Source organism: Acanthopagrus latus, chromosome 23 (genome assembly GCF_904848185.1).
Source record: "Acanthopagrus latus isolate v.2019 chromosome 23, fAcaLat1.1, whole genome shotgun sequence".
Taxonomy (NCBI): domain Eukaryota; kingdom Metazoa; phylum Chordata; class Actinopteri; order Spariformes; family Sparidae; genus Acanthopagrus; species Acanthopagrus latus.
In genome coordinates this window covers 10,221-37,902 of record NC_051061.1, presented here as the reverse complement: position 1 = coordinate 37,902, position 27,682 = coordinate 10,221, and the positions used below count along the sequence as shown (strand labels likewise).

General features: G+C 40.8%; 2 protein-coding genes across 3 annotated transcripts; one reads left to right on the top strand and one right to left on the bottom strand.

Moving 5' to 3' along the window:
* Window positions 1-1,167: 1,167 nt before the first annotated feature.
* On the bottom strand, window positions 1,168-27,620 carry LOC119013531 (SWI/SNF-related matrix-associated actin-dependent regulator of chromatin subfamily E member 1-like). Of its 2 annotated transcripts, none has more exons than XM_037088155.1 (11): window positions 27,589-27,620; window positions 26,918-26,960; window positions 20,789-20,832; window positions 19,985-20,083; window positions 16,348-16,440; window positions 14,534-14,665; window positions 14,101-14,272; window positions 13,439-13,611; window positions 13,177-13,278; window positions 5,462-5,720; window positions 1,168-2,108 (listed from the first exon to the last, which is right to left on the bottom strand). In XM_037088155.1, the coding sequence occupies exons 2-11, from the start codon at window positions 26,922-26,924 to the stop codon at window positions 1,741-1,743; spliced, it is 1,449 nt and encodes a 482-aa protein (XP_036944050.1). In that variant the 5' UTR covers window positions 26,925-26,960; window positions 27,589-27,620; the 3' UTR covers window positions 1,168-1,740. The 2 variants fall into 2 exon arrangements, with proteins under 2 accessions (XP_036944050.1, XP_036944051.1); XM_037088156.1 differs by having other exon boundaries at window positions 16,360-16,440.
* LOC119013530 (E3 SUMO-protein ligase ZBED1-like) lies at window positions 6,747-13,170 on the top strand. Its single transcript, XM_037088154.1, has 2 exons — window positions 6,747-11,575; window positions 11,733-13,170. Exons 1-2 carry the CDS (start codon window positions 10,136-10,138, stop codon window positions 11,982-11,984), a joined length of 1,692 nt encoding a protein of 563 aa, XP_036944049.1. The 5' UTR covers window positions 6,747-10,135; the 3' UTR covers window positions 11,985-13,170.
* Window positions 27,621-27,682: the final 62 nt, after the last annotated feature.

Below are 27,682 nucleotides of genomic sequence, written 5' to 3'. Positions count from 1 at the left end.
GAACAAGCCTTCAGAAATTGTTCAAATGCTTGCAGGATTATGGTTAGTATTTAGTATAAGCATGCAGAATGTGGATGCACAAATTCATATTAACTTCAAAACTGGAAACAATAATGGGATGTGTCATGCCCAAACAAACCTGCTAGAATTGTTGTCTGAGTCAAGAGTACAGGTTTGATATGAAGGCTGAATTTAATTATTAGATTTATCTAAAAGGTTCCACTACATCTCAAAAAACAAACAATAGCTTAACAAATCACACAAACTGAAACTACAAAGTTCTGAGGTTTAAAACTGGGGGGGGGGGGGTTACACATCAAGACTGAGCAATATCTAAGTATGTGTAACTCAACCAGTTCAGCCACATCCAACAGAACAGGTCTGAACAGTGGGAGTTATTTAAGGTTTGCATTTGAACCATATATGGAGAAGACAAACCGTCATCAACAGCAGCAGTTATGGAGTACTGCGTAAATTGCGGCTTCAAACAGGAACATGAGCAAACTCGCACAGTAGCACGCAGAGGAATAATTATATCTTATATGATTAGCCAATTTTAAAATGATATGTTGACAGAAAAAAAAAAACATTTTGGTGTCCAATTAAATTTTTTAATCATTTTTAAAGCCCAAACAATGGAAAAAAAACAAACAGCAGTTCAGACTGTTTAATGTGAGAATCGGCCGCTTTTCTCTGTCACACACTAGTAATCTGAATATCTGGGACTTAGACTGTGGACATGTAACATGTCACTGTGGTTTCACCGTGTGTCTTTTTGACCAGATAATTGTGGTCTGATGTAGAATCACTTTTGACCTTTGACCTCAGGCCAACTTAAAGGTAAACTCTCGCCAAAAAGCAACCTAGGCTTTATTTGTAAATGAATGAGTCAAACCTTCATGTAAAAGCGTAATTATGACAATAGAGGTACTTTTAAGATTTACAATTGTTTTGTTTTCGGGCAAGCTAATTTTCACAAGTGCCCCAGCACTCCATTGAAAATTTGCTTGCCCGAAAACAAAACTACAGTAAGTCTTAAAAGTGCCTCTTTCGTCGCAATTATGCTTTTACACAGAGGTTTGACTCATACACATTGACAAATAAAGCCTAGGTTGCTTTTTGGTGAGAGTTTCACTTTAAGCTGAAATAAAACCTGGGTCAAAGGTCAACTTTATTGCCAATGAAGTTAATGTTCCGGCTGACTGCAAATGGATTTGGAAGATAACAGACGGCAGTTAGTGATGTAAAGTGTTGAGTTAGACACCCAAGCAGCCAGATGGGTCACTGCTGACTATTTATACTTATACCCCACTGCACCTGCATCCTGTTTGAAGGATGTATGTGGTCATCCTAAAAAGTCCACCCTGTGACATGAGAGGATTGTGCTGTGACTGGAGCACAAACTGCATCAGGTCGGCTATTGTACTCTTTGGCGATATATCAATCCAGTCACTCACATCATCAAACCAGGCAGTAGACTTCAAAAAGGAAACATTAAGTGAAATCCTGATCGTTGTTTGGTCCAGCTACATGAGGCTGGCTGATGAAAAGCCTACATCACTCTTATATCAAAGACATATTAATTATTGAACCTCTGATCCTCAACCATTCACTGCTTCTCATTTATAACTGTAATGATAGTCACCATACCAGTCCCATGTCTTCTTCACCTACTCTCAACTCAGGAGAGCTAAAGAACACAGAGGACTGTACAGCTACCACTGTAGATCTGACTGACTATTACATATCATACTGTTGACTGCTCTGGCTGGGGGATAGCAGTGGTGGTGGTGGTGGTGGAGGAGGGGCTGCATCTTCTGAGGCAGGGGGAGGCGGAGGTGCTGCAGCCACATCAGGATTAGTTGCACTGGAGTTGGCTTCTGGGGCTGCTGGGAGATCAGGGGCTGCTGCACCGGGAGTGCCATCAGAGGAAGGAGGGGGCATGCTGCTGCTGCTGCTGTCATCACTGGGGGCACTGCTGCTAGGAGTGCTACTCTCCCTGGGGGGCTCAGGGGGAGGGGTTGCTTTATCAGAGGCAGAGGAGGGGCGGTCTGAAGGAGGTGGAGCACTCTGGGGATCTGAGGAAGACTCTGCAGGCGTTGCCTCATCTGGAGAGGAGATCGAGGAGAGAGAGGGTGATTTGATTACGATCAAATGAATGTTAGAGGACAGCTGGATGATACGGGCATAACATAATATCTTGATATTTTTAGAATGTATCATGATACACAGTATTACTGTTTATCACAATAATTTAAAATCTCCTCAAACTAAATTTTGGTACACAGGAGAGAGCATCAGTACAGTAGCTTGGCCACTGGCTGTGTCTGGAATTCAAATCCTGTTTGGTTCAGTACAACAGTATTTCTGTAAGTATGTTGAAACATCACAGTCTACGAGGTTATATTCCAGTATGCATTCTGTCATTCTCGGAATGATTTTATATAACAAGCATTCAACCTGCTAGCTAGAGAACATAATGGGATTTCTCATTTATGCCATAAAAGAACAAAATTATCTTAAACAAAACACTTTAATTGACATAAATGACGTGTGCTGATTTATACAGGCATATATAGCGTGTCATATACTTTGGAAACTCAACTTTAATTGCCGACTCAGGGCTCCAGACTGTGACCAAATGGTTGCATTTTAGAACCAAAATTTGAGACAGTGCGACCAAATATTACATTAAGTCGTGCATGTGCGACCAGTGAATATTTTTTTTTTTTTTTTTTACACACTTTCATGTGGAAGGGGCAAATCAAAGAATCTGCAATCTGGAATTACAGGTGGCAATGTGTGTGTGAGGAGCAGGGAATGGGGAATGGCACAGTAAGTGCCTAATGTGAGGAGGGGGAGGGTCCTAAAGTTGTTCCGAGTGCAGAAGGAGAAGGTTTCACTTTCAGCAAACAATGGCAATCCTACCAGATACATGTTCTCCGTTTTTAAGCTGGGGTCATTGGGCGTGCTAGCTATCTACACGTGGGTACTGAGTGGTGTCAGTCAAAAACTGATTAGCCAATGGAGACGCTCTGCTGAAAAAGCCCACCCACCCGAGTGGTTTGTGCCAAAACTACAAACAAAAATTTAGGGAGTGCAAACGAGACACAGGTGCAGAGAGACTGCAAAGCTGAGAGTCAGCGCAAAAGTCTGAGCGGACATAGACCAGCAGAGGGAACCATAAACAGAATGATGCATTATTAGAAGCGTAAAAGACCAATATTTTACACTACTTGACACATTTTTTGATTGCAAGTTCCAAGATTTATTTTTTAAATGAGTTTTATGTTCTCCCAAATTCCTGGATTTTTGACATTTTAATAATCTAATCTAATAATCTAATTCCATACGTGTCTGCTGTCATACGGCTCTGCCACGGCAGTGGCACTGATAGGTTTCACTCTAGTTTGTGTGTCAACTTCTACCAGGTGCCCTGCGCTGCGTATCTGTTCCATCCCAGCTCTGGCAGTTCGAAGCCGTCCAGAACAGATATGCAGGACATCTATTTGTGGTGGATGCCAAAGCATGACACAGCAATTCAGCTGAATGGAGCAGAAGTCATGCATTGGGGGTGCTAGTGAGCAGGCTATGGAGTAGACGTGTGTGTCGGAGCTCTCCAGAACCTTTTTTTCTAAAAAACATTAAAAAAGCACAATTTTTTTTTCATTTCATTTACATCTCGTTATAAGTTTATAAAAACATTTATGTGAGAATGGGAAATGGCTGGTAAAGCGCAAAAGAACCGCAACACCGCTTCATCTGCACCGAGGCCCAGTGCCCCGAGCTCATCCCCGAGGGGCAGTGATAGCCCGACCCCCGCCAACATGACCTCTGTGCTAGCAACCGAGGCCTTCAGGCGGGAGTTGCTCACATTGCTACGTGAAGACATAGGTCATATTATCAAACTGGAGATCAGAGAGGTGCTGGAGAGGGAGATGATAGGGCTTCGCGGAGACATAAATACAGTAAAAACCAAACTACAATCCTACCGGAGCTCAGTTGCTAAAAGAGCTAACCTCGCTAAAAGACACTACGACTGAAGTGGAGAAGAGCCTGTCTTCCTGCACAGATGATGTTGCAGAGTTACAGCATGAGGTTAAAAATCTCCAGAAACAAGCGGAATCATTGCAAAACAAGTGTGAGGACTTACAAGCCAGATCAAGGGGGAATAATGTCAGGATTGTTGGGGTACCGGAGAGCCAGAGCGGCTCTGCCACTGCTGTTTCAGCGCCTTTACAGAAAGCAATTGACCTCGAGGAGGCCCCGGTACTGGATAGATCCCATCGCTCACTACAGCCAGCACCAAGATGAGGAGACCAGCTGCACGTCATTGTGGCTCACCTACACTACTCCCAGGAATGTGCCAACATCCTTCACAAGGCCAGGACGAAGGAGTGGATCAAAGTGGGCGGGATGATCATCTCTGTCTACCCAGATTACACTACACAGGTGGCCGGAGCTCGAGCAGGTTACAACGCGGTGAGACAACAACTCCGAGGGCTTCAAGGAGTTAAGTATGGCATCCTCTACCCGGCTCGCTTCAGGATCACCCACAACAACCAGGAGCGGATCTTCTCCACACCAGGAGAAGCGCAGGTTTACATCTCTAAGAATATCTCCACACAGGGGCTTCTCCCAGTGATTGACTGTTATGACAAGGAATATATTCTGGAGTCAGAGACCTTTATTAGAACTTTACAAGTTTTGTTCTCAGTCTGCTGAAAAGCAAAAGCTAAACTTTACCTTGAATTTACAGTTCTATCACCAGCTTTGTTGTCATATGGCACATCCTCAAACTTATGCCACCAATTATCATAGTATTGGCCATTTTTTTTTTGTCTCTCTTTCAATTTTCTCCGTATTTCTCACGTGCCACTGCACTCCTGCGTGCCTCCTGCGTACCGTTACAAGAACTTCCACTGACTACTCATTGTGTTTCTCTTGCCATATGCAGTCAGCCTAGTGAGTGACATGGGTGTTTTGATGTATGGCATAGTGTGATGCAACAGTGAACACTTTGTTTTTAGTGGAACCACTACAGAACAAGGTAAGCACTTCTTAACACTTGGTTAAAAAAAGACATTTCTATGTGTTTTTTGCTACAAGTGTAAATAATATAAAAATATGGCAATTTCCCACACCTTCCTCTGTGTGAGTATCAGAAGCGGAGAGGGGTGACATTTCTAATAGAGGTACTATCAGAGTGATAAATATAGACTGCATGGTGGCTCAGGCTCTCAATCACAACACATTATAACAGCATCCATATGTTTAAGTCAGTGGATACATGTTTAGATTAACAGAAGTGCACCAGGTAAAACGTATTGAAAAACACTGTGTGTACCGTCACGCCTTTTTTGGATCTGCAGTTGCTTGGTCTGCCAACAGCGGAGAATTGGTGAACCTCCGCTGTGGAGGTAATGTGGCCACTCTGTGTGAAATGGGCTACTGTCCATACCTGTCTCCATCGGTGTGAGCTTGTCCTCCTCCTTGGTCCCCGAGGTTGTGTTAGCTGTGCTGCTAGCATTAGCACTGCTCTGCTCAGCAGCTTTGTTTGCTGCAGCCTCCTGCTGTTGTTGAGCCTGCTGAGCAGCCTTCTCTGCCTGCTCGGCTGCCTCACGCTCCCTCTCCTCCGCCCGACGCCTGGCTGCCTCTTCAGCTGCAGCCATCTCTGCTGCCAGCTTCTCCATGTCCACTTCAACCTTCTGACTGCACAGCTGGACACAGGAAACACGTGTAAACAAAACTTCAATCCTCTGATCACAAGTTTACCTTGAGCAGTCTCCACACAAATGAAAAACCAAAGTAGTGAGAACAAGACACAGGTTCACAGATCAGTGTACATGAAGTCAGATGGAAACATTAAGCATTTGGCTCCTTTTGTATTCCTTTAGTGTTCTAACCCTAGAACGCAAACTACTCAAACGATATCCTCTTCTGCTGTGTTGAAGTTCAGATTCAGTTCAGGAGTAATTAAATAACATGAGCCTGTGGTTATACATTATTCCAAATGGATGTTTCGTGATCTAGAATCAGGGTATATACAGAAATTCTTAAGCTGAATTTAATATCTTAATACCTTTACAATATTTTTTAATATCAACACTGTAGTGCCAACCTTTCGAACTTTAGTGTTGGGGGTAACAGAACAGTTACCAGAACAGTAACAGATTACAGTCATTTTGTCACTTAACTTTGAGTGAATAAGTGTATTAATGCTTACAATTCAAATCAAGTACCTTTTATTACTGGACACTTTGTGTATAGGTCAGCGTTTTTATTAAGGCAAAAAAGTAACAATTTGTTATTTGACCATAACCCAAGACAAAAAATGTTTTCATTGTTATGTGTAGGAAGAGCACACACCACTTCTCCAGAGCTACACTCTTTCACTATCATTATATCTCAGTGAAGACAAACTGACAAATGAAAACCAGGGAAGGTTTTAAAACAGAAATGTTTAATTAAAGGACTGCTGTAGCAGGAGAGAGAGAGAGAGAGAGAGAGAGAGAGAGAGAGAGAGAGAGAGAGAGAGAGAGAGAGAGAGAGAGAGAGAGAGAGAGAGAGAAAATGCCACCACAGTCACTGAACTCATCACAAATTAATCTCTGTGCTTCAAGAGTTTTGTCAAGAAGATTGCACATTTCCACCTCCTTGTTAACCAAGATGCCTCTCTCTACCTCCATGGGACAGGAGGAGAGCACTTCAGCGAGGAAGGATGTGAACTGCTGAATGATGACATCGCCTATAATATTGACAGGAAGATTAAAATATGATTATTCATGTCATTAATACATTCCAGTCAACTGCTTCATCATGGTTAACCCTAACCCATTTGACAAAGTACATACATCACAGCATCACAACAGTATCCACATAGAGCTACAAGTGCATTTAATTGGGCAAAAGCAAGACACTTTCGTGCTTCTCAGGGTAAAAAGGCAGAAAATCGTGTTTAAATCTCTAGCACAAGACCTTAAGCAATTTGCATAACCTATTTGGTCCTATACAATATTTTCTTACCAACTGCTTTCCCTGGATGAAAGTTTGCACTATACTCTTCATCTGTGTGATGTACCACTCAGGATCTCTGTTTATTCTTGTGCAATCTAATCTGCCAGACTACAGGGAATTTCAAGGGACATTTCTCCTGCAGCTTCCTAACCATCTTAACCAGGCACTGCAAATATTCTCGTCAAAACACACACACACACGTCAAGATTTCTAAGGAAGACCAAGTTCTTCTCCTCAGACACCTCAATTTTGTCCTGTAGGAGCTCCCGTTTCCCAACCCGCCACAGTAAACTCTTATCATGACAACAAGCAGTTAGTTACTAAGTTCTTCCTATTAATTGATACAGGTTAATCAAATTCAAATTAATTAATCAAAATCTTAAGAGTGATAATTACCATCAAGAGCTCGGTCAAATCTTTGGCCAAAAAGGGCAACACTGGCTTGTCTGTTTGGTATCTGGTTAAGAAGATGTTAGAGCTTCTTGATATGACAAGAAAGAAGTCCAGTTTTGGGATGATAAGAGGATCCCCTTGCCAAGATGGTGTTGTATGAGACCATGTTGGGTTTTTGGACCTTCTTCTCTGCAGCAGCCATGCATGGGCCAATCTGCTATTGCTCTCTCTGTCACTGGCACATTTTCCACCCATCTATAGCTGCAGAAAGGAATGGGAAAGCAAGAGGACCCGGTGAGGCTGGTGAATTCCTCTCTCCGGGCAGGAACACTGTGGAATAGAAAATGCATCCCTCGCAGGAGTTTTTCCAAGCTGCCATGCTGTAAAGCCTGCCTTCATTGCATTGTGGAGGGTATGCAGTCCACGGCTCCCCACACTGATGATTTGAGCACCTCCATGTAGCTCAGCATGCTCCTTTTGAAGGAGATCCATCAGCTTAAAATTTACATTTGGCCCATCCATTCCAATCGACAGAAGCTGCCTCATATTCAGTTGTGCGACAGATTCCTGTGAATTGTCACAGAAATACAGTAAAGTTAAAATAACAATGTATTGTTGAAATTAACTGCATTTAGTATCCAGACAGTAATATATGCTTCAACATTGAAGCTTAGCCTACAATTATGGCATTACATTTTCCTGAAGTACAATGTGAGTCAGATGTTTGGCTACATACGACAGTGAGCTAGGTCATTGATCAAACCTGATGCTGAAACATAGTTCAGTCAGCTGATTTGTCAGAGTAATAGCCTAAATCATTGGTTCTCAAACTGTGGCTCCATAATGGTGATACTCAAAAGTTTACTTTTTTTATGACTAGGTTAATAATCATTAAACAAACATACACAATAAAATCTGTCAAACATGCCTATAACTAAAGTTTGGCTTTAACAGACCCATGCTCAACCTTCTGATTAAGCATTACAGTAAGGTTATAACACTTCACAAGCCATGGTACTGTAGGTCAATGTTGGTCACAATGGTGGAACTTGGTAAGCCAAATTTGAAAACCACTGGGCTAGATATTGAGCCAGTATGAGAGGTTGAGCATGATCCTGTGGCCTGCCTGCTCTGCTTCTACTTTGTGCCCAGACTGGAGCTATTGAACCTGAACTAGTATATTTATTTTGCAGGTACTCTACTCCAAATTCCATAAAGTAACTAGGTTACTTTTACAACTTGCCAATATTATAGCCACTATTATAGACAATTAACAGGAGGCTGAATTGATTAAATCACAAATCCATGAAAATGTTCAAATGCAAACAATGCCTTATGTAAGCATATACTAATAATTCTAATAATAAGAAAATATACTTACTTTGATGTGGTGCAACAGGTCATCTGCCCTTGCATGTGCCAGGAATTTGGAACCAAAATACCTTATGTAAAACAACCATCCTCCATGGTATATGTCCATCTGTTTTTTTGTTTTGTTTTTTTTTTTTGAATATGTATTATTATCGTCTTTTGTCGAACATGAGGACAAACGGTCCAGCTTTGTTGACACTTGCAACTAGTTTCTTCTTCAAGTAAGGTGCTATGCCAAATCTGATGATGTGGCTCATCTTGTCCTTGCCACACAAAGGATTTTGCCATCTCTGAATCAGTAAACATGTTCTGGAAGAGTTCTCCTATCCCTCATTTAGAGTTGCATGCGCGGTGTTTAGTTACTGTTTCAAGGCACTACAGAACTTCAGCTCACCATGTTGAAGTGGGGCATAGAGTTTGCTGTCCGACGTCTGTCATAGGTCTGTTCATGGTGCTGGTTGGCCTACCGCTGGTAGTGGCTTGTGCGAGAGCGGTGGAGGTTAGCAGTGATGTAGCCATTGCACTAGCGCAGAACATCGAAATCGGTAGTTGCTCACTACGTCCACGTATTCTTGTTTGGTGGCTAATAGACTCCATGTGTGACCTGACGGTATTCACTCCCATCCAGGTGATATTCATCGTCTCTTGACAGATGTGGCAATAAGCCTCTCAGCTGTTACCAACTACTGGCCTAAGCCAGTCTTTGAATCTTGGGTCCTCTAACCAGAGGTCCGAAAAACTACATTTCCCCATGACTAAAGTCCTAAAGTCATGGGTGTAGTATAGTATTAGGGCTGAAACGATTACTCGAGTAATTCGAATAATTCGATTACAAAAAATGATCGGGGAATTTTCACATGCATTCACTGCAAGACAGCGCTTGCGTTCCACAATAGTACATCCTCAATGCTGCAGCATCTCCAACGAAGGCACCCCGTTTATTCCGAGAGCGGAGGACCGTCACCCGAGACAAGGTAAAAAAGTGATTGTAGCGCTAATTAATGAGATGGACGTTACTATAGCTTGCTAACATAACGTTAGCCCTGCGGAGGGCTTGCTTTCTATAAATTATGACTACTATCGATGCGTGGCTAACGTGCCTTTCATACAGGCTTTATTTAATCTGTAAAAACAGTGCTGTAGATAGTGATGAGGGTGAAAACATAAGAAAGCTAACTGGGTAGTTGTCAATTTTAGCTCAGTAGTCATTGATGGGTAAAACATCAAGTAGCACTGGTGCGTAAAAATGTGCTCCAAGCAGGTATCATAATTTTATTGAACACTGCAAAATCTCATCAAGATTTTAACTTTAAACTTCAGAACTTAAAATTTGGTTGATAAAAATGAAAATTCAATGTCAATCAACAAATTATCATCTCTCTTTTTCAGTAAATCATCACAGTCTCACATGGACAAATTTCTCTACAAAGTGCCATCATGTAGCCCCGTGCTAGCAGCTGAGCTTTCAAATAGCATTTTAAACATGATTGTCACAGACATGCGCCCACTAAGCATTGTGGAGGATGATGGTTTTAAAGCAATGGTTTCAACCTTCCATCCCAAGTACGAGCTTCCATCAAGAACTTTCTTTACAAAACAGATGGAGAAAAAGTATGAAGTAATCAAAACCAAGATGAAGCAGGCTCTACAAGAGACCAACAGCATTGCGCTCACTACTGATATTTGGACAAGCATCGCAACAGAGGCTTATATGGGAGTGACATGTCACTATATTGGAAAGAACTGGAACATGGTGTCCCACTCCCTGACGACGATGCCCCTTGAAGAGAGACACACCGCTTCAAATATTGCAGAGTGGATTGAGGAGGTGATTGCCAAATTTGACATTCCAGCAAAGAAAATCAAGGCTGTCGTCCATGACAACGGTGCGAATGTCGTAGCAGCAGCAAAGATTTTGGAAGAAAGACATGGATGGGCATCAGTGAGATGTGCAGGGCACACCCTCAACTTGGTTGTGCAAAACTCACTGAAATACCACCAGGCTATCTCCAAGTGTGTTGCTGCTGCGAGAAGCCTTGTCGAACACTTTAAAAAAAGTGAACTGGCATGCACAAAGTTGAAGGACAAGCAGAAACAAATGGGTTGCAAGGAAAACATGCTGGTGCAAGATGTCTCCACACGCTGGAACAGCACTTATGCCATGTTGTCCAGGCTTCAAGAACAGAGATGGCCAGTGACTGCCACACTTTCCGACCCAGCAGTGACCCAGAGAGGGAAACACTACCTGGACCTCAAACCTGAACAGTGGAATCTGATTGAGGAGCTGAACCAGGTCCTTGAGCCCTTTGAATCAGCCACAGTGTTTATGAGTGGACAACAATATGTCACACTCTCAGCACTTCCACATCTTGTGCAAAAACTTAAAAAAAACATACAGAGTCCAGAATTTGAGAGTGCACCTGTGAGATCATTCCAGACTCATGCAACAGAACAGGTCACAGAGAGATGGCAAAGACTACTTGAGTTTATTCCCGAATCTCCAAACACCATCCTACTTGCTGCTGCTCTGGATCCCAGGTTTTGGAAACTGAGGTTCTTGGCTGCTGGGGAAGTACTCAAAGTCCAAAGTGCAGTACAAGCCATGGCACTTGCAGCCAAACAGCAAGTGGGGCAGCCCACTGCAAGTAAACATGGGGCAAACAACAGCACAGCACAAGACACCCCAACAGCAGGACATGCCAAGAGTATGACATCATTCCTGGACTCAGACTCCACCACCAGTGACGAAGAACAGGACGAGGAGCAGCAGTTACTCCAAACTGTACATCAGGAGGTGAAGGAAATGTTATTTAAATTTTGGCTCATAAACAATTTTCACAATAATGATGATAGAAAAATTGGACTACAAATAATGACTTAATATAAAATGCAATAATGCAAAAATACTGTATAAATAAAACATTTTAATTGTTGTCACACTTATTCCACAGGTCTTAATGTATTTTGGAGAACATCCCCTTTCCAAGAAGGAGAATCCATTGACATGGTGGGAAAAGAATGCAGCACGCTATCCAACATTGGCAGAGCTGGCAAGGTCCCTGCTGTGTATTCCAGCCACATCAACGCCATCAGAGCGTCTGTTTTCAGCTGCAGGTAACATTGTATCAAAGAAGAGGGCAAGCCTCAGCCCTGAGCACGTTGATATGCTCACCTTCCTTCATTCCAATAAAGTTCTCCTTTAAAGGTTGGCATACATGCCATGAGTAAGACATAGCAAGGTGTGGCCCTTACCTTACCTATCTTCTGCATATTGCACTGCACTCACATCAGAAATGTGTAAAACTAAACTATTGAATTGATGCATGGACTTGTTCTAGTTCAAATGTTTTTGCCTCCTTTATGCCACAAAAAATCCCAAAGGAGACTGTTATGCCTATAAAGTCTGTATAGCCAAAGTATTTTTTTTCTATTATTAATGGAAATGTTTTTGGTACTTAAATGCACTAAATTGAAAGTTATTTATTTTATTTTATATTTGTGTTTTATTTATTTTTATTTTATTCAATTCCTGAGATGCAGTTGCTATGGCTTTTAAACAATGTGCATCTAATAAAGCCATTGATTGTCTAAAAAGTGAAAGAAATGGTTCATTATTACGTGAAATGTCTTATTTTCTCATCTATATTTATAATTTCTCTTTAACTAAAAAAAAATATGTTCTATCCGATTACTCGATGGAAATTTCAGTAGAATACTCGATTACTAAAATATTCGATAGCTGCAGCCCTATATAGTATAGTAGCAAAATTTTGGCAGAAAGCCAAAGTGCTATCCAGTTGGACCATCGACTTAGGCGCACATTGTTTTACCGCGTGACACACTGTCTGACATCACATCATCTATACCTCTGAAGTCCTACTCGCACATATAATATATGTAAATAAATTCCCGCGATTTTTAGGAGATAGGCCTGCACTTGCCACAAATGGAAAAAACTCAGTTGGATAATGGTTCTAAAATTTAATACCTTGTCAGATGACTTAATACTTTTTAATGGCCTTTTAATTTAATTTTCATCTTTTACAAACACCCTGAGAATATAACCTGATCCTGATGTTTAAACTTTGACTAATGAGCTGGTCATAATTTAATCCATAAGGCTAAACATTGTCCAAAATCATACTGCCTATACCATCTGAGATTAAATTGTTGTAAACATTACAAAGGGATGCTTGTTTTTTAATGATGCAATATTTGACTGGTAAGGCATGGCAATTCAATGCAAACAATGTATATGCCATAATGCAGATGTGTACAAATTTGTGTAAGGTTTCACCTGGTATTTATGGTGACAACTTGTGGAGCAACCAACTACATAACTAATCGCACACATCCTTACTTCCCACTTAGGTGTCAAAGTAAGTCTGGCCGTACCCGCTTGAGTTCAGTGTTGAATGAGTCGGTGGTCTCCAGGAAGCGTCTTTTCTTGTCTTGGTGGCGATCTTCAATCTGCAGAAGCTCTGCCTCCAGTTTCCTCTGAAACACAAAAGAGGCCCTGGTGAAGCAAAGAGTTTCTGAAGTTCATCAGTAGATGACATTTGTTCACCATGTGCACAGGACAACATTCTCCAACAATAAAGCTTTTATGTTAAGCAGAAAAATACCTACTTAGCTGCTTTCAGTCTGTGCAACCTACCTGGTGCACCATGAGAGACTGCACCTGCCTCTTCAGGACCTGCATGCGGGCTGTGGTGACCACCGAACGGACATCAGGCACCACAATCTCACTGAGTATGTCACTGATTAGCCGGTGGTTCCTCTGGAAGCGAGCAGCTGCTGTGTGCTTCACTGAAAAACCGTCATCATAGTCTGGATGGAAGATATGGATATTTTACAGATCACCATGAGGACAGGGAGGCCAGGCTGATGGTTTCCATTCAAACATGCTTTAAGCATTTGTTTGTTTAAGAAGCCCACAAGAACTCAGTGTTTTCAGTGCACAAGTTTAACTTCTGCCGATGGTTTTAACACATTTTTAAAAAGGGGCACTATGTAGGTTTGGAGAAGAAATTCAAACTCAAAACTTCAACACTTTACAATATTAATGAGGTAACTCAGAAATACCTTTTCCACAAGTGAATTAAAAAAGCTATTCTCAGAGGAAAATAAGGTTTCAGAACACTGAAGCCAGAAAGGTGGCAGGGTTCACCACATGTGAACACAGTTAAACAGTATAAAATTGTGTTGTCCTTGAGGGTCAGTTTGTTTACACATTCTATATTTAGGTATTAATATCAGTGAAGATCTTTCTTTCTTTGAAAATCTGACTGATGCACACCATTCATCTCTCAAACTGACCATCAGGGTCTTCAGCGGGCTGAATGCTCATGTATGGCTCTCCTTTGTCCATACGACTCTGCCTCTGTCTGCTCTCCTCCTCCATGGCGGCCTCAGCTCGATTCTTAGCGTTGACGTAGGCCAAATAGGCTGGTGAGTTGTGGTACGCCTTTAAAGAATCGTTATACTCGATCTGAGAGGGAGAGAAAAAATGCAAGGAAGTTGAATTTAAAGGAGACACCTTTTTGTGTTTGTTCGTTTGAAGTGTCAGAAATGACAAATGTGTGTCTTAAGAAAAGTCTTACGATACTAACAGTGTTAAAGTAATGCACAGTATCTCAAGAGCTACACATTTTTACTTCCCATCAAGATAATTTTGCTTCCAAAGATGGACAGAAAACATAAATGAACTGCAGCGCTAACCACAGCAGTAATCAGACTTCAGACAACTCACCTTCTCAGCTTCATACTCATTCAGGTAGTCCTGTTTCTCCTCATCAGTCAGGTCCCGCCACATCCCTCCGATAATCTTTCCAATCTCCCACAGCTTCAGGTCTGGGTTGGATGCCTTCACTTGGTCCCATACCTTGCATGTGCACACAACGCAAGACACAAACACACATGCAAAAGCAGGGGCATCACCCCACACACGTACACAAAAAGAACATATGGTTACCACAGGGGAAGTGCAGTTAATGGTAAGTTAGATTACTACACGAGAGTGTAGGAAACAAAGGAGGAAAAGTGCAAAGGAAAAATTAGTTCCTATTGGACAGTTTTAGTAACTGGCATAATGGTTATGTTCATTTATGGTGGTCCAGAGAGCTCACTCCATTGCAACTTCAGAGGACAGGCAAAAAGACAAACACAAGCGCATAAAATGGGTTAAAAATGGGATAAAATATGACATAAATAAGTAGGGGTGCTCCAGTAAAAGGTCTAAGGTCTTTGTGCCCTAAAGCCACTACTCCATCACCTGGCCACTGCTTGTACCTGGTTACCTCAGGTACAAGCTCTACTCTTTTTCCACAGCGCTGTGCCAGGGCTACTTGCAATCACTGATTGGCCTCTCAGTGTGAAACCTAATCTTATGAGAACTGTTACATGGTACCAGTCCATGTATCTCCAAATATATTCCACTGGTTAAACCAAGATGAAAATATGTACTGATATTGAAAGGACGAGCGATAATTAGCCGCTGGTAACAGTCCTGTACTGTGTGTGGCATTTTAGCATTGCATACAGAAGCTCTCTTGTGTGATCAAATCTTCTGATCGGGCTCTATAAAAACCACCAGTCAAACTATATACAACATATATTGGCTGATTACAATTGTGTCCAATCAATTGGTGCACTCTTACAAAAAATCATGCAAAAGTCAACAGGACAGCTTATGAAACGGTTGTTGAGCAGCAGTGTGCTGCGTTGTGTGTTGGCTACAGGAGCTGATAGCTAATAGAGCTAATACACAACAGGACTGAATGTGTCTCGTCAGAGGGACATGAAGTGTTAAGCCGTGACCTGCCATTTAATGTGACAACACAAGTTTACACTAAATGCACTGAAGAACTTCAGCCGAGTACAGTTTGGAGGTACAGGTACCCTGAGGTTGGAGTAACAAGACTCCATGTCCCTGTAAACTTGTCCAGATACATAACTAGCAACTGGATGACAATAGGCATAGAAAAATCCTCTTGATCTGTAACAGCTGATACTACTTTAAGCAAACAGTAATCTGCCTGCAAAATCCTGATCAGAGCACCCTTATGGTCAAACTTGTGAGGATGTTTCTTAATTGTCTGTTTTGACTGTGTGTGTTCTAAAGTTGCAGTGTGTTGAGGACTCGTGTCAAGCATGGCAAAAAAGACTGGATGGAATGGAATGAAGTATTTCTAAAGACAGAATCACTGTTTTTAAAGCAGCATGAATGTTTGGACTAGATTTTGTCTTTATGTACTAGTCAATGTTAAAATTTTAACTCTGACACTACAGAGGCAGCAAAGCGACAAGCACATAAAGGGGGAAATTAAAGCAGGAGCAGATCATGCTTGCAGACGGAAACACAAAGAGACGTTGTAATTTCTCTTTATGATTGACAAACAAAGGAGGCTACGTTGAGCCAACAGGATAGTGGAAAGCGTCCACTAGGTGGTTGAGGTGGTGGTGAAGGCGTCATGGCTTGGCTGTTTCCCACCCTAAAACCCCTGCAACTCTTCAGGGGATGGGAGGACAAGCAGTAAAAGCAGACACCATGGATGGGTGTCTTACCTTCCTGCTTACCTTCCGGCTGTACCGCATGTAAGGCATCAGTGGCTTGTCTGGAGGTTTGGGAGGCTTTGGGACGGTGATGCCTGAGGAGTTCTGTTGAAGGAAGATAAAGAGAAGAAGAAGGGGGACAAAGAAGGGGAGAAAGTGTGAATGAGGAGATGGAGGGATGTAGATGAAGGGGAAACAAACAAAAGGCATATAGTTTTACAGAGAGAAAAATAGAAAATGGTCATAAACATCAGCTGATGCTGGTCTGATCATGGCAAGGCTTGTGTAAAGGCAAAATAAGATGTGTACATGTGAACATGCCAATAAATCAAGTGGTCCTGGATGTTTCATTACAGCTGGATAAACGCATTTATGATGCATGTCAATTCATTCAAATGCACGTATGGATGTTAATGATATTTTTCAGCAGCCAATGGCAAAAAGGAATCAAACCACAAGGAGAGGGAAGACTGTGCCTATTTAGAGGGTTCAATGGCCACCAGGTGGAGACAAACATGCGAGTTCTGTGGCCAAAATAGGACGTACATCAGGAATTACAATTCCTACTGTGCATTTCTGTTCAATTTCTACCACGTTCTGAGGAACCATGAAGAAAAGGTTATTTATATACATCGAAGTGACCAAAAGGAGGCCAACTGCCATGTGGATGGCAGTGTCCTCTACAAAAAGGATATGTCTGAACCTCTCAATATCAATACTTGCAACTACAAATTTTGCCCAAAAAAGTGCCTGAAATTGATAATTTCAATACCAAAATAGGCCAGAGTGTCAACTGTACCCAAATGGCATGAAAACATCGACACGCCACATGCTGCAGATATCCTCCCTGAGGCTTGGTTGAAAAGTCTACTGCGAGACTTAAAAGATCAACAAAAAAAAAATAATACATGTCAGTTTTGCTCAGATATTTGCACTGCGCATCTACAAGGTGCAATGTGCATGGTGTCTACTCAGACGTGTTTAAAAAGTAAGTGTATGAAAAGCCTGAGTCAGCACACCAGTGGCATCTTTGCAAGTTGAAGCATATTGCAATTTTACTTAATCCATTGCACTACAGAGGAAAACACACTGATGACATTTTTCTTTCTTATGAGCACAGGACAGGGTAGGGCTTTAGAAGTTTTACTGTCTGTTTGCTCATTTGACATGTAATGAAACTAAAGCACTGGGCAGTGTCACCTCACCAAAAGTATCCGTTTTGTCCTTAAATGTTGTTGAATCATAATGGCTGGTAAGAAAGCTTGGTTTGGGTTAGTAGATATTAACCCTTTTCACACAAAGACTCTGCATTATCGCCGCAGAGAAGGCTTGCCTTTTTCGACACCTGTTTGTTCACAGTGAACCAAGAACCACCAGCTTGAAGCTGCTTCGGGGTGTCATTAAATCTAGCATCCTGGTGTTGCTGGTGCAAAAAAGGCACAACGGTACACATCATGTTGCCTTCCGTGTGTTTTTTTCCACCTGTTAACCTAAACATGTATCCACCAACTGTTTACAATCATATGAATTCTGTAATGTTTTCCTGGATTCTGACCTACCATGCATTATGGAAAGTGACAAAGCTAAGTTACTAAATCAAAATTACACCACTGCTTGAATCTCTCTGCCAGGGACAGAAACTGTTTTTGGGCAGAAATGTGACAAAAATCCAGAGGGCTTTTCCACATTTAACTGGAGTATTCTTTCCCCTCATACAAGATAAGGACACAACCTGCTACCACATTACTATTGTTTGGGCATGTAACTTTTGCTTTTGGGTTGAAGCGTGGGGCATTTTTCTTTTATTTGATGAATGAAGGATCTGTTTAGCCGTCACGCTGAACACGATTAGACCAACATAAAAGAGATCCCGCATTGAAAGGGCAGCATGAATGAGGCTACTGTTTCATAGATTCATTTTGCAAAAGAAAATGCAAAAAAAAATAATGATAATAATAATAATAATAATAATTAACAAAGATGCTTGTGACCGGTAGTCCTTTAAAAAAAGGTGCTATCCTTGGTAGATGTTACCAGAAATAGTGGGTCAAACATATTATTGATATACATTGAAATAACACTTTGACATACTTTGCACTGACGTGTCCTGTATTCCTAGTCAAAGGTGGCTTTGTAAAAACAACCATCCATTAGTAATGTTAACATTTATTGACTGTTGTGTCGCAGATGTATTCATGTATAAACTCCGATCAGATTCAGTAATAACAGTAATAATAACAATAACAACAACAACAACAACAATAATAATAATAATAATAATAATAATAATAATAATAATAATTTCTGTTATGCTGAATATTATTTCCAGTAAATGCTGCTGGTTGTATTTTATGAATTGACACCATGTTTTCAAGGACAGCATGTAATGTTCATAAAGCACAGCACAAAGTGGCACACATTTTGGCAGCATTTAAAATAGCATTTGGCTATTAAAAAATGGAATTAATGGTTTAGCTGGGATAATAAATAAAACATGTTTTGGAAAACTCTTACTCTTGATTGAATTCTGCTCATTTTCTTTTTGTTTTCATACTTCTAAAAGAGTTGACCAGTCCAGGTTTTAACATACGTTTAATCCTACGGGGAATCAGTTTGTTGCAACACAAGTATGACATTCTGCCTCTTGCACCTTACAATCAGAAATAACAAAGGCATCAATCTCATGCCTTCAATAAAAAAAAAGAAAAAAAGAAAATGCATAGCCTGCTGTCACCAGTCTGTGTTTACAAAATTTTGTGAGGAAATTAATTGACTAATAATCATAAATAACAATGACTGATTGTGTTTTACTTCCTCATTTATAGGATTCAAATCATCTTATTTGCGGCTTGAATTGAGAGAAAATTGCACGATGTAAGGCACTGAAATACTATAGTGCCTGCTTTGAAAAGTCCCACCAAATTTAACAGGACTTTTGACTGTAATGACCCCATTCCCACTGCCTGCAGGCAAGGAAGCTCCCTGTCATTTTGATCTGAAGCATCACGTTTCATATCACGAGCAGAAAATTAGCAAGATCTACTAGCAAGATCTGATTTTCTCTAACGTAATTCGAATGCTGATGCTTTCAGACACCAGCAGTCCCAAAGCACCCGCATATTGAGTTGGGAAACCCAAAGCATTACATCAGCATTACTATCTTGCTAATAGGAGCTTTAACTGATAGTTTTGGTGGTTATAAGTCAAACTGGTCAACTAAACAAAACAGTTTACATTGTGCATTAAGCCCAACAGTGGCATATTTAATATTACGTACGTACGTATGTATGTATACATTGGTTTGCTCAACTCTAACACAAATTACCATATGGGAAAAATTTAAATAGCCCTGATTTCTGACCATAGTCTGTTGCAGTCTCCACTACCAAACAGTGCAAACCATACTCAGTCTCTTTCTTCTGATCAAATGCATCCAGATTATTTCCGCAATTTTCTTTCGTTATTGATGATGTGATCATCCACCTGTGGTTGCATAAGCCCCATCTTGTAAGCTTGTTTAAATCCTCTCTTTCCACTTTCTCCATATCTGTGCCCCTACAGTTAGACAGGGCAGATTGTGATTACCCTCCCACTGAAACCTGCACCCGTCCCCATTCTATTTTTCCAAATCCCTCCATCATTTCATTACCCTGCTGGAGCCTCCGGAGCTCCCTCCCAGGCGGAGGTTGTTGTAGGCCAGATGGCTGTAAGGATTGTAGCCCACAAACCCTGGGGTGGAAGGCATTTGCTGATGGAAGACAATTGAGACAAAACACGAATGAGAAATGGCTCACAAACAAGAGGAGGAAGAGGGATAAACATAAATAAGTGAAAAGGGGGGAAAACATGAAAATATATGTAGCTGTTTTGCTTGTTTGCTTTCCATGATGTCATCGTGCAAGGTAATAAAAGGCAACTGGCCAGCAGACTGGCATTAAGAATGAGTGCACAACATGTAACGGTTGCATGTAAATCAGGACAGGCTCAGATCATCCCCTATTGACATGTGATCACGCCATTGCATTTCAACTTTACACAATGCTTTGCCCTGCTGCTGAATGTAAGGAAATAAAAAGCAAGTTGTCCTATTACTGTACACATGTGCTAAATTCAGAAATTTCATGTTGAAAAGAAAGTCCTGACTAACTTTACCAAAAGACATGAGAGTTGGGGTTAACGTTAACACCTTCTGAGCAAGCCTTTCAAAAAGTGGTGGTAAGAGTGGAAAAAGCAAGCATGAGCGCAATGATGGAGAACCGTACAAGCTTGTGGCAACCTGTGCGTTCAGACAGAGGAAGAAATTTAATGAAAAAAATATTGAATGTGGAGAAAGAGGAAATAAGACAGTAAGAAAGAATGATAAAAGGAACCAAAAAGAGCGTAGAGAGCTATCATGACCCTGTGGTCAGTACAGTGACAAGACTGAGCCTGGAACTGAGTGATGGACACTTACTGTGGTTGGGGCAGGGGGAGGTGGAGGGGCGTAGGAGGGTCGCTCTGCATGAGAAAGGAGAAAAGCAATGTTAACAGCAATAGATGGTGTATGTATGTATGTATGTATGTATGTATGTATGTATGTATGTATGTATGTATATATATATATATATATATATATATATATATATATATATATATATATATATATATATATATATATATATATATATATATATATATATATATATATATATATATATATATATATATATATATATATATATATATATATACATACATACATACATACACATATATACACACACACACATACATATATACATACATATATATATATATATATACATACACACACACACACACACACAAATTTATAAATAAATAACCCTTTTTTTTAATGTATTACAGAAGTATCAGATCAGGACTCAGTATCAGCAGATACTCAAAATCAAATGACTCCGAGGCAAAAAAGACGTGATTGGGACATTCCTAATAATCACACACAAAGAGGGCAAGAAGAACAAACAGGGGATTAAGATAAAAAAAAGGGAGGGATTAATACAAGATGCACAACAGATGAGAAAACAAACGAGGAAATTATTAAAAGGCTTGCCTGTAGAGGTGGGTTTTGAGCAGCCACTTAAAACTGTCCACAGATTCAGTTAATCTAAGTGAACGGGGAAGACTATTTCACAATGTTGGAGCTAAAACAGCAAAGGCACAGTCACCTTTAGTTTTACAGATAGAGTGTGGAACGGATAAAAGGCCAAAATTTGAGGAGCAGAGTGGCCCAGGAGTGGAATGAGGAACAAGGAGATCTGAAACATAACTGGGGCCAAGGTCATGAAGTGCCTTATATGTAATCAGTAAGATCTTATAATTCAGGCATGTCCAAACTATTCCACTAACCCTAACCCTGCAGGTTTTCTTTTCAACCAAGCAGCAGCACACCAGACCTGACTCATTTAATCAACTGATCTCAGTCTTCAGAAAGTTGATGAAAGGATGCAAGAACAGGAGTGGGGGGGGGGCTTCATATAAATATACATCTGGACAGCCAGAGTTGGTCGCTATGGTCGGACGGACGCTCACTCGTCATCCTCACCCACTATCGTCAGACAGGGGGACAGGGGCGGACAGACGAACAGACGCTCGCTCGTCAAACTCACCCACTACAAAGCAGCTAACATTGAAAATTAGTATAATGGCACTGCGCCACCGTTCCATTGTCTGGGGAGAACCCTGAGGGAGTTACAGTAATGTAGATGGGAGAAAATGAAGTTCTGAATTAACTGTTCCAGATCACTGGAGGACTGGAATCTTTTGATTATTTGCCACATTTCATAGCTGCAGGAAACAGGAATGGACAAGTTTTGTAACATGAAGGTCAAATGTCATATGCTGGTCAAAGATGATACCCAGATTCTTGACAGTGGATCTGATGTTGGTGCGTAGTGATCCAATAATCTGATCAACTGTAGTGACAAAATTATCAGAGCCAAATAAAATCATTTCAGTTTTTTTCCAGATTTAAGTGTAGAAAATTAAGAGACATCCAGTCTTTAGTGGAAGCTAAGCACTTGTGGAGAGAGAACAGTTGATTCAGGTTGTTGGGTTTCACAGAAAAGTATATCTGTGCATCATACGCATAACAGTGGGATAACATATCATGGAAGCGGCTGAACAAATGACCCAGAGGAAGCATGTACAGGAAGAACAGGACTGGACCAAGAACCGAATCCTGAGGGGCACCACACAGCAAGGGAGCGGAAGAGGAAACATGATTATTTATTAATGCAGACATTAAAAGACTATTAGTCAAATCGGAATAAAACCAAATTTAAGGCTGCACCAGAAATGCCAACACAATTCTGTAACCTATCCAGAAAAATGGCATGATCGATAGTATCAAAGGCTGCAGTCAGATCAAACATTTGGCTATCAGCTATCTATCAGCATGCATAAGAATGACACTCTCAGTAATGTTGTCTTGGTGCTATTGTTTTGGTGGAAGGCAGATTGGAATTTGTCAATGATTCTATGAGCTTCTATCAGCTTCAGGAGTTGGTCCGCAACTATCTTTTCAAGGATTTTAGCTAAAAAGGTAAGTTTGGAGATGGGTCTGTAGTTTCCTAACTGGTCTGGGTTGAGAGAGGGTTTTTTAAGAAGTGGCTGAATACTGGCAATTTAAAAGAGGTCAGGTACGAACCCTGATGTGAATGAGGAATTGATGATAGAAAGCAGCTAGGACCCAAGACAGGTAGTATGGTTTTTAAAAATGTTGTAGAACGTCACAGTGACTGGAGAAGGGACCGTATTATCTACAGTTTTTGAAAGGATTTGTAGAGAGACATGAGCAAGATCAGACAGTAAAACAGGATGACTGAACATTGCAGGGGGAAGAACAGAGTAAAATTAGACCATATACTATCGATCTTGCCAATGAAAAAAGACAGAAATTTTTCACAGTCAGCAGGAGAGGAGGCATGAATAGCAGGAGGAGATGGAGTTACAAGCTGGTTGATAGTAAACAAAAACCTTGGGTTATGTTTATTGCTAACAATCAGGTCAGAAAAGAAGGCAGCTCCCATTTCTTTAATAGTCTGGTTCAAGTTGATCAGTAGTTCCTTCATGTAGAGGTGAAGCGTCTCGATAGAGAGGAAGCATCCATCCTCCCACCTGTCCTACCGACTCTTCATCACATTTCTGACCAAAAAAACTGTCTGTCACCGGCAAAAAACATTAACTCACCAAGTGTTTGTTAAATACATACATACATACATAAATAAAGAAATCCCTGCAACGCTCAGCCCTCCAAACCATAACTTCAGTGAACCTTCCCACAGAAAACAGCATCCAACACCCGCGAGTGAGAGAGTCAGACAGCGTCCAGTATACTGATGGTGATTATGTAATTTAGAGTGAAAAACTTAATGGACCCTAACCCTGCATGATGGGTAAGAATCTCAGTCACAACACATTATAACAGCATCCACGATTATAAACAGTCGGTGGTTACATGTTTACATTGACAAGAGGACACCGGGCAAACACCTCAAAAAACACACAGACATCTTTATCATGACATATACCGTCACGCCTCTTTAGGAGCCACAGCGCTGGCTTTCTGTGTGAATTACACAATGGTTTGTCTTTAAGGCTGTGATGCTTCGCTCTATGAATGACCAAACGGCAGAGGATTGGCGAATAGCCGCTGCAGCGATAATGCGTCGTCTCTGTGTGAAATAGGCTTCTGGCCTGTAGCACTCAGTAAGCGAGGAGAGGCACATAGGCAGGCTAAGGGGTTTATATGAAGCAACAGCATCATGGAGAAACCCATGTCACATCACACAGAATAAAGTTTTTGGAATGGCTTAGATAATAGCATACTGATTCTGAAACAGGGCTGCACAAATTGGGGCCCACTGGCCCCACAAATGTTGTATAACAAAAGTTTAGTTTTTTTTTTTTTTTATTCTAAGAATTGATACGCTTTTTCATCTTGTTTTTTAATGTAAAATGCTCCTTAAATATGTGGATTATTTTACATAATCATAGCATGGTGAGCAGTGACACTGCAAAAAGTCAGTCCATTACGGGAACATGTTTGATGTTTTTCCACCAGCAATTTTATCTGAGCCATGCTGTGCCAAATTGCTTCTTCCATCAAACTAGTTATAGTGCACCAGGCCACGCCCATAATGGACCTGCAAAAGCTTTAAGATCTCTTTAGTTTCTCTCATCCCGTATTTTCAAACATCTGCTGTGTTTTACTGTTGCACTGTGTTCACTTCCAGCCATTTCATGGGTCATGTTCAGTTACTGTGGGTGAAAACAGTGTTTCCTGTAATGCTGCGTCACCATAAGAGCTTTTAACAAAAGCTTTTTAAATGATTATAACTTTGTGAAGAGGTTATACAGTATGATATGCGTTTGTAACCAAACTGGTGGAGATTGTTTTTTTTTCATAATAAAACAAAGCAAAAGGAATGACAAGTCTGCTGCGTGGCACTGCAATGTACATATCCAACCATACCTCTCACCAATGCACAAACACACACGTACTTCACAGCACACCCAGAGGCACACACCCAGACACCACCTGCGCTCAACATACATACACACACACACTCACGTAGTTACAAAACAAATTTTTAAAAAAGGGGGGGTGTACACTGATGTATTACATTATAGCGTTTTAGTTAATAATAATAACAAAAGAAAAACAGAGGTTGCAGGACAATATAGACAGCTTTACAAAAGCATATTGGTGTTGTGCTGTTCTTTTCCTATGAATATCCGCGCAATATCCCAGTGTCCTTGAGTGTTCGTGTCATAGTCAAAGAGCAAGTTGGAGGCATGTTCCATGCTTAGCAGTCCAGGTAGTCTCTAATCCATTCCAATAGTGCAAAACATGAGGGCTTGTGTTGCTTCCAGTTCATAAGGATGATTCTCTTTGCAGAGAGAAAGCCTAATTTCATAAAGTAGTGTGTGGAGCGGAGATTCTTTGATAGGACTGCAGGGATCACGACAACTATGCCATTAGTTAAATATGGAGTTAGTATGGATATGGAAAGCGCTGCTGTGCTGTTTTGTTACCAAACCATAACCATAAAATAGGTGCTTGCGTTTGGTCTAGGGCCTAACATTAGGTCTCAACCTGTTGCTATCTACCTATTGCTCTCAATCTTATAGCCAAACATTGACTCAGGGACCAGATAATCATTGTCTTGTTTTAAAATTATGAGCACCCGCAAATGCCATTTTAACTATATTAATGTCTGTGTGTGAGGTTGCTGCCAAAAAATGCCAGTCTCTCCGACTTACTGGAAACCCTGTTGATGTTATATGTTAAAACAGACAGTTGGTTCGAACCATTGTGATTTTTAGAAGGAATAATCAAATGTCATTTCTGGCCAATTTTACAGGTTTATACAAATATCATGCATTTGTGTTTGAATTATTTGTTGATTTTTTTTCCCTTCATAATACTGCTGTACTGCACAGTTCACCTGAACACGTCAAATCTTCTACCATTGCCAAATCCATGTTTGAAATGATTCTGGGTTTTGTGAGTTTTTTTAAAGAGGGAAGCTGAGTGAATAATATTGCTTCAATCTGGCTTTTAGGTAGTTTCACAACCAGTGCAAATATAGCCTGGCATGTGTACATGATGCAAGTGCACAAACAGTATCAGGACCATCCCTACGCAAATGCTTGACACCAACTTCCTCCTCAAGGTGACTTTTGAGACTTTGCAGGCCAAAACTGAGCCAAGCTGATTGCTGCCCCAAAGCCCTTTGCTTTGTAGCTGGACCCAACAAAGTCAGCTAAAGTACACATTAACCAGACATAGACTTCCTCTGCTCATATAGTGTGACCACCATCACTTTGGCTGCCAACAGTCAGGGTCCAGGCGGTGGAAATGAGACTTCACAATGGTTTATTCTTTGACATGGTGCAGTTCAAGGGCACAATACAAGGGTCTTGCTATAGGCTACTATAAGATGATCGGTCTAGATTAGCTGCCCCGAGTGAGTACTGGACTATGTGAGTGGATGGGCATGAGCATTATAGTTTTTGTTATAGTCCTAAATAAAACACACTGATGAAAATGTCAGTAGAACAGAGTTTTCTAATCTATAACCCAGTCTGCATATGCAGGATAGTTTGCAGCCGAGATGCCTGGACATCTCTACACGAGACAACCTTTCAACAGCAATAACTAAATGGGTGGCTACTGCTCGCAGGCTGATTAACACTGTATTGTTTCAGTGTCATGTTGGACATTGTATTAGTATTACATTCAGGTCCTCTGAGTTTATTCAAGAGAATATTCTGGACTGTGTTTGTCATTGTTTTTTGGATTGTTGCAATTATAAAACACACATCTGCATGAAGCAAGTATATTTGTTCCCTTCCGTGTTGATAAGAATGTATCACAAAAATATCCCTTTAAGGTACATTATGCGACTAATGGACTATGGAGTCATGCGATATCATTTATCTATTTTCATCGTTTGACAGGCCTTATAATGTATAGATGGTAAATTACCAAACATGAAGAAACATGTTTTATTCATATGATAAATGTGATTCATAAAATGTTTACATGTTTACTTACTTGACATCTTGGATTCAAGAGAGCAGGCTATTTCTCACACATACTGGTTGCGAGAGGTGAGAGAGAGAGCGAGAGAGAGAGAGAAACAAAAAAAACAAAAAAAAACAAATAAGATTCACTACAATCACTCTAATATTGCAATTAGTCGTTATGTAGACCAAGTACAAAAAACGACATAGGTAGATAACTGAAAGTGATTAACACCGACAACGACTAATGAAACAATGGCTGACGGGGCTTGTACAGCTTTGTGGACGTTAGCTTACCCGGCCTGGCCTTCTAGCCATCCTTGCGAACACGGGGACACATTTTCCCCACAATAATATTTAAGCGGCTATCTTAATCAGTGGATTTTCTAGCAGTAGTGTTCTAAAAACTACTAAACAGACAAAACACGCGTTTCTGCAGTCTGTTCCCCACTTCTGGAGAGAGCAAAACTGGTTATATGTTTAAATAAACCTTTCTGTTGAAGCTAATGGTTAGTGAGCTAACGGACAATACATCTCCCGCTACCGCCTAGCACATAGGTGTAATGAGCGAACATAGCCCTACCAGCGAAGTTAGATAATGGTAAAATAAAGATATTAAAGTCGTTTTACAACTCACTTACAAACTGGTATAAATGTAACATTTCCAATAAGTTATTTTGGATACAACGTAATCAGACTCACTCAGTTGCTCTTTGTTTCTCTGCAGGTAGGGCCGCTTCTTTCGCTCACAGTCACACAGGAAGTGACTTCTTCTTCTTCTTCTTCTTCTTCTTAT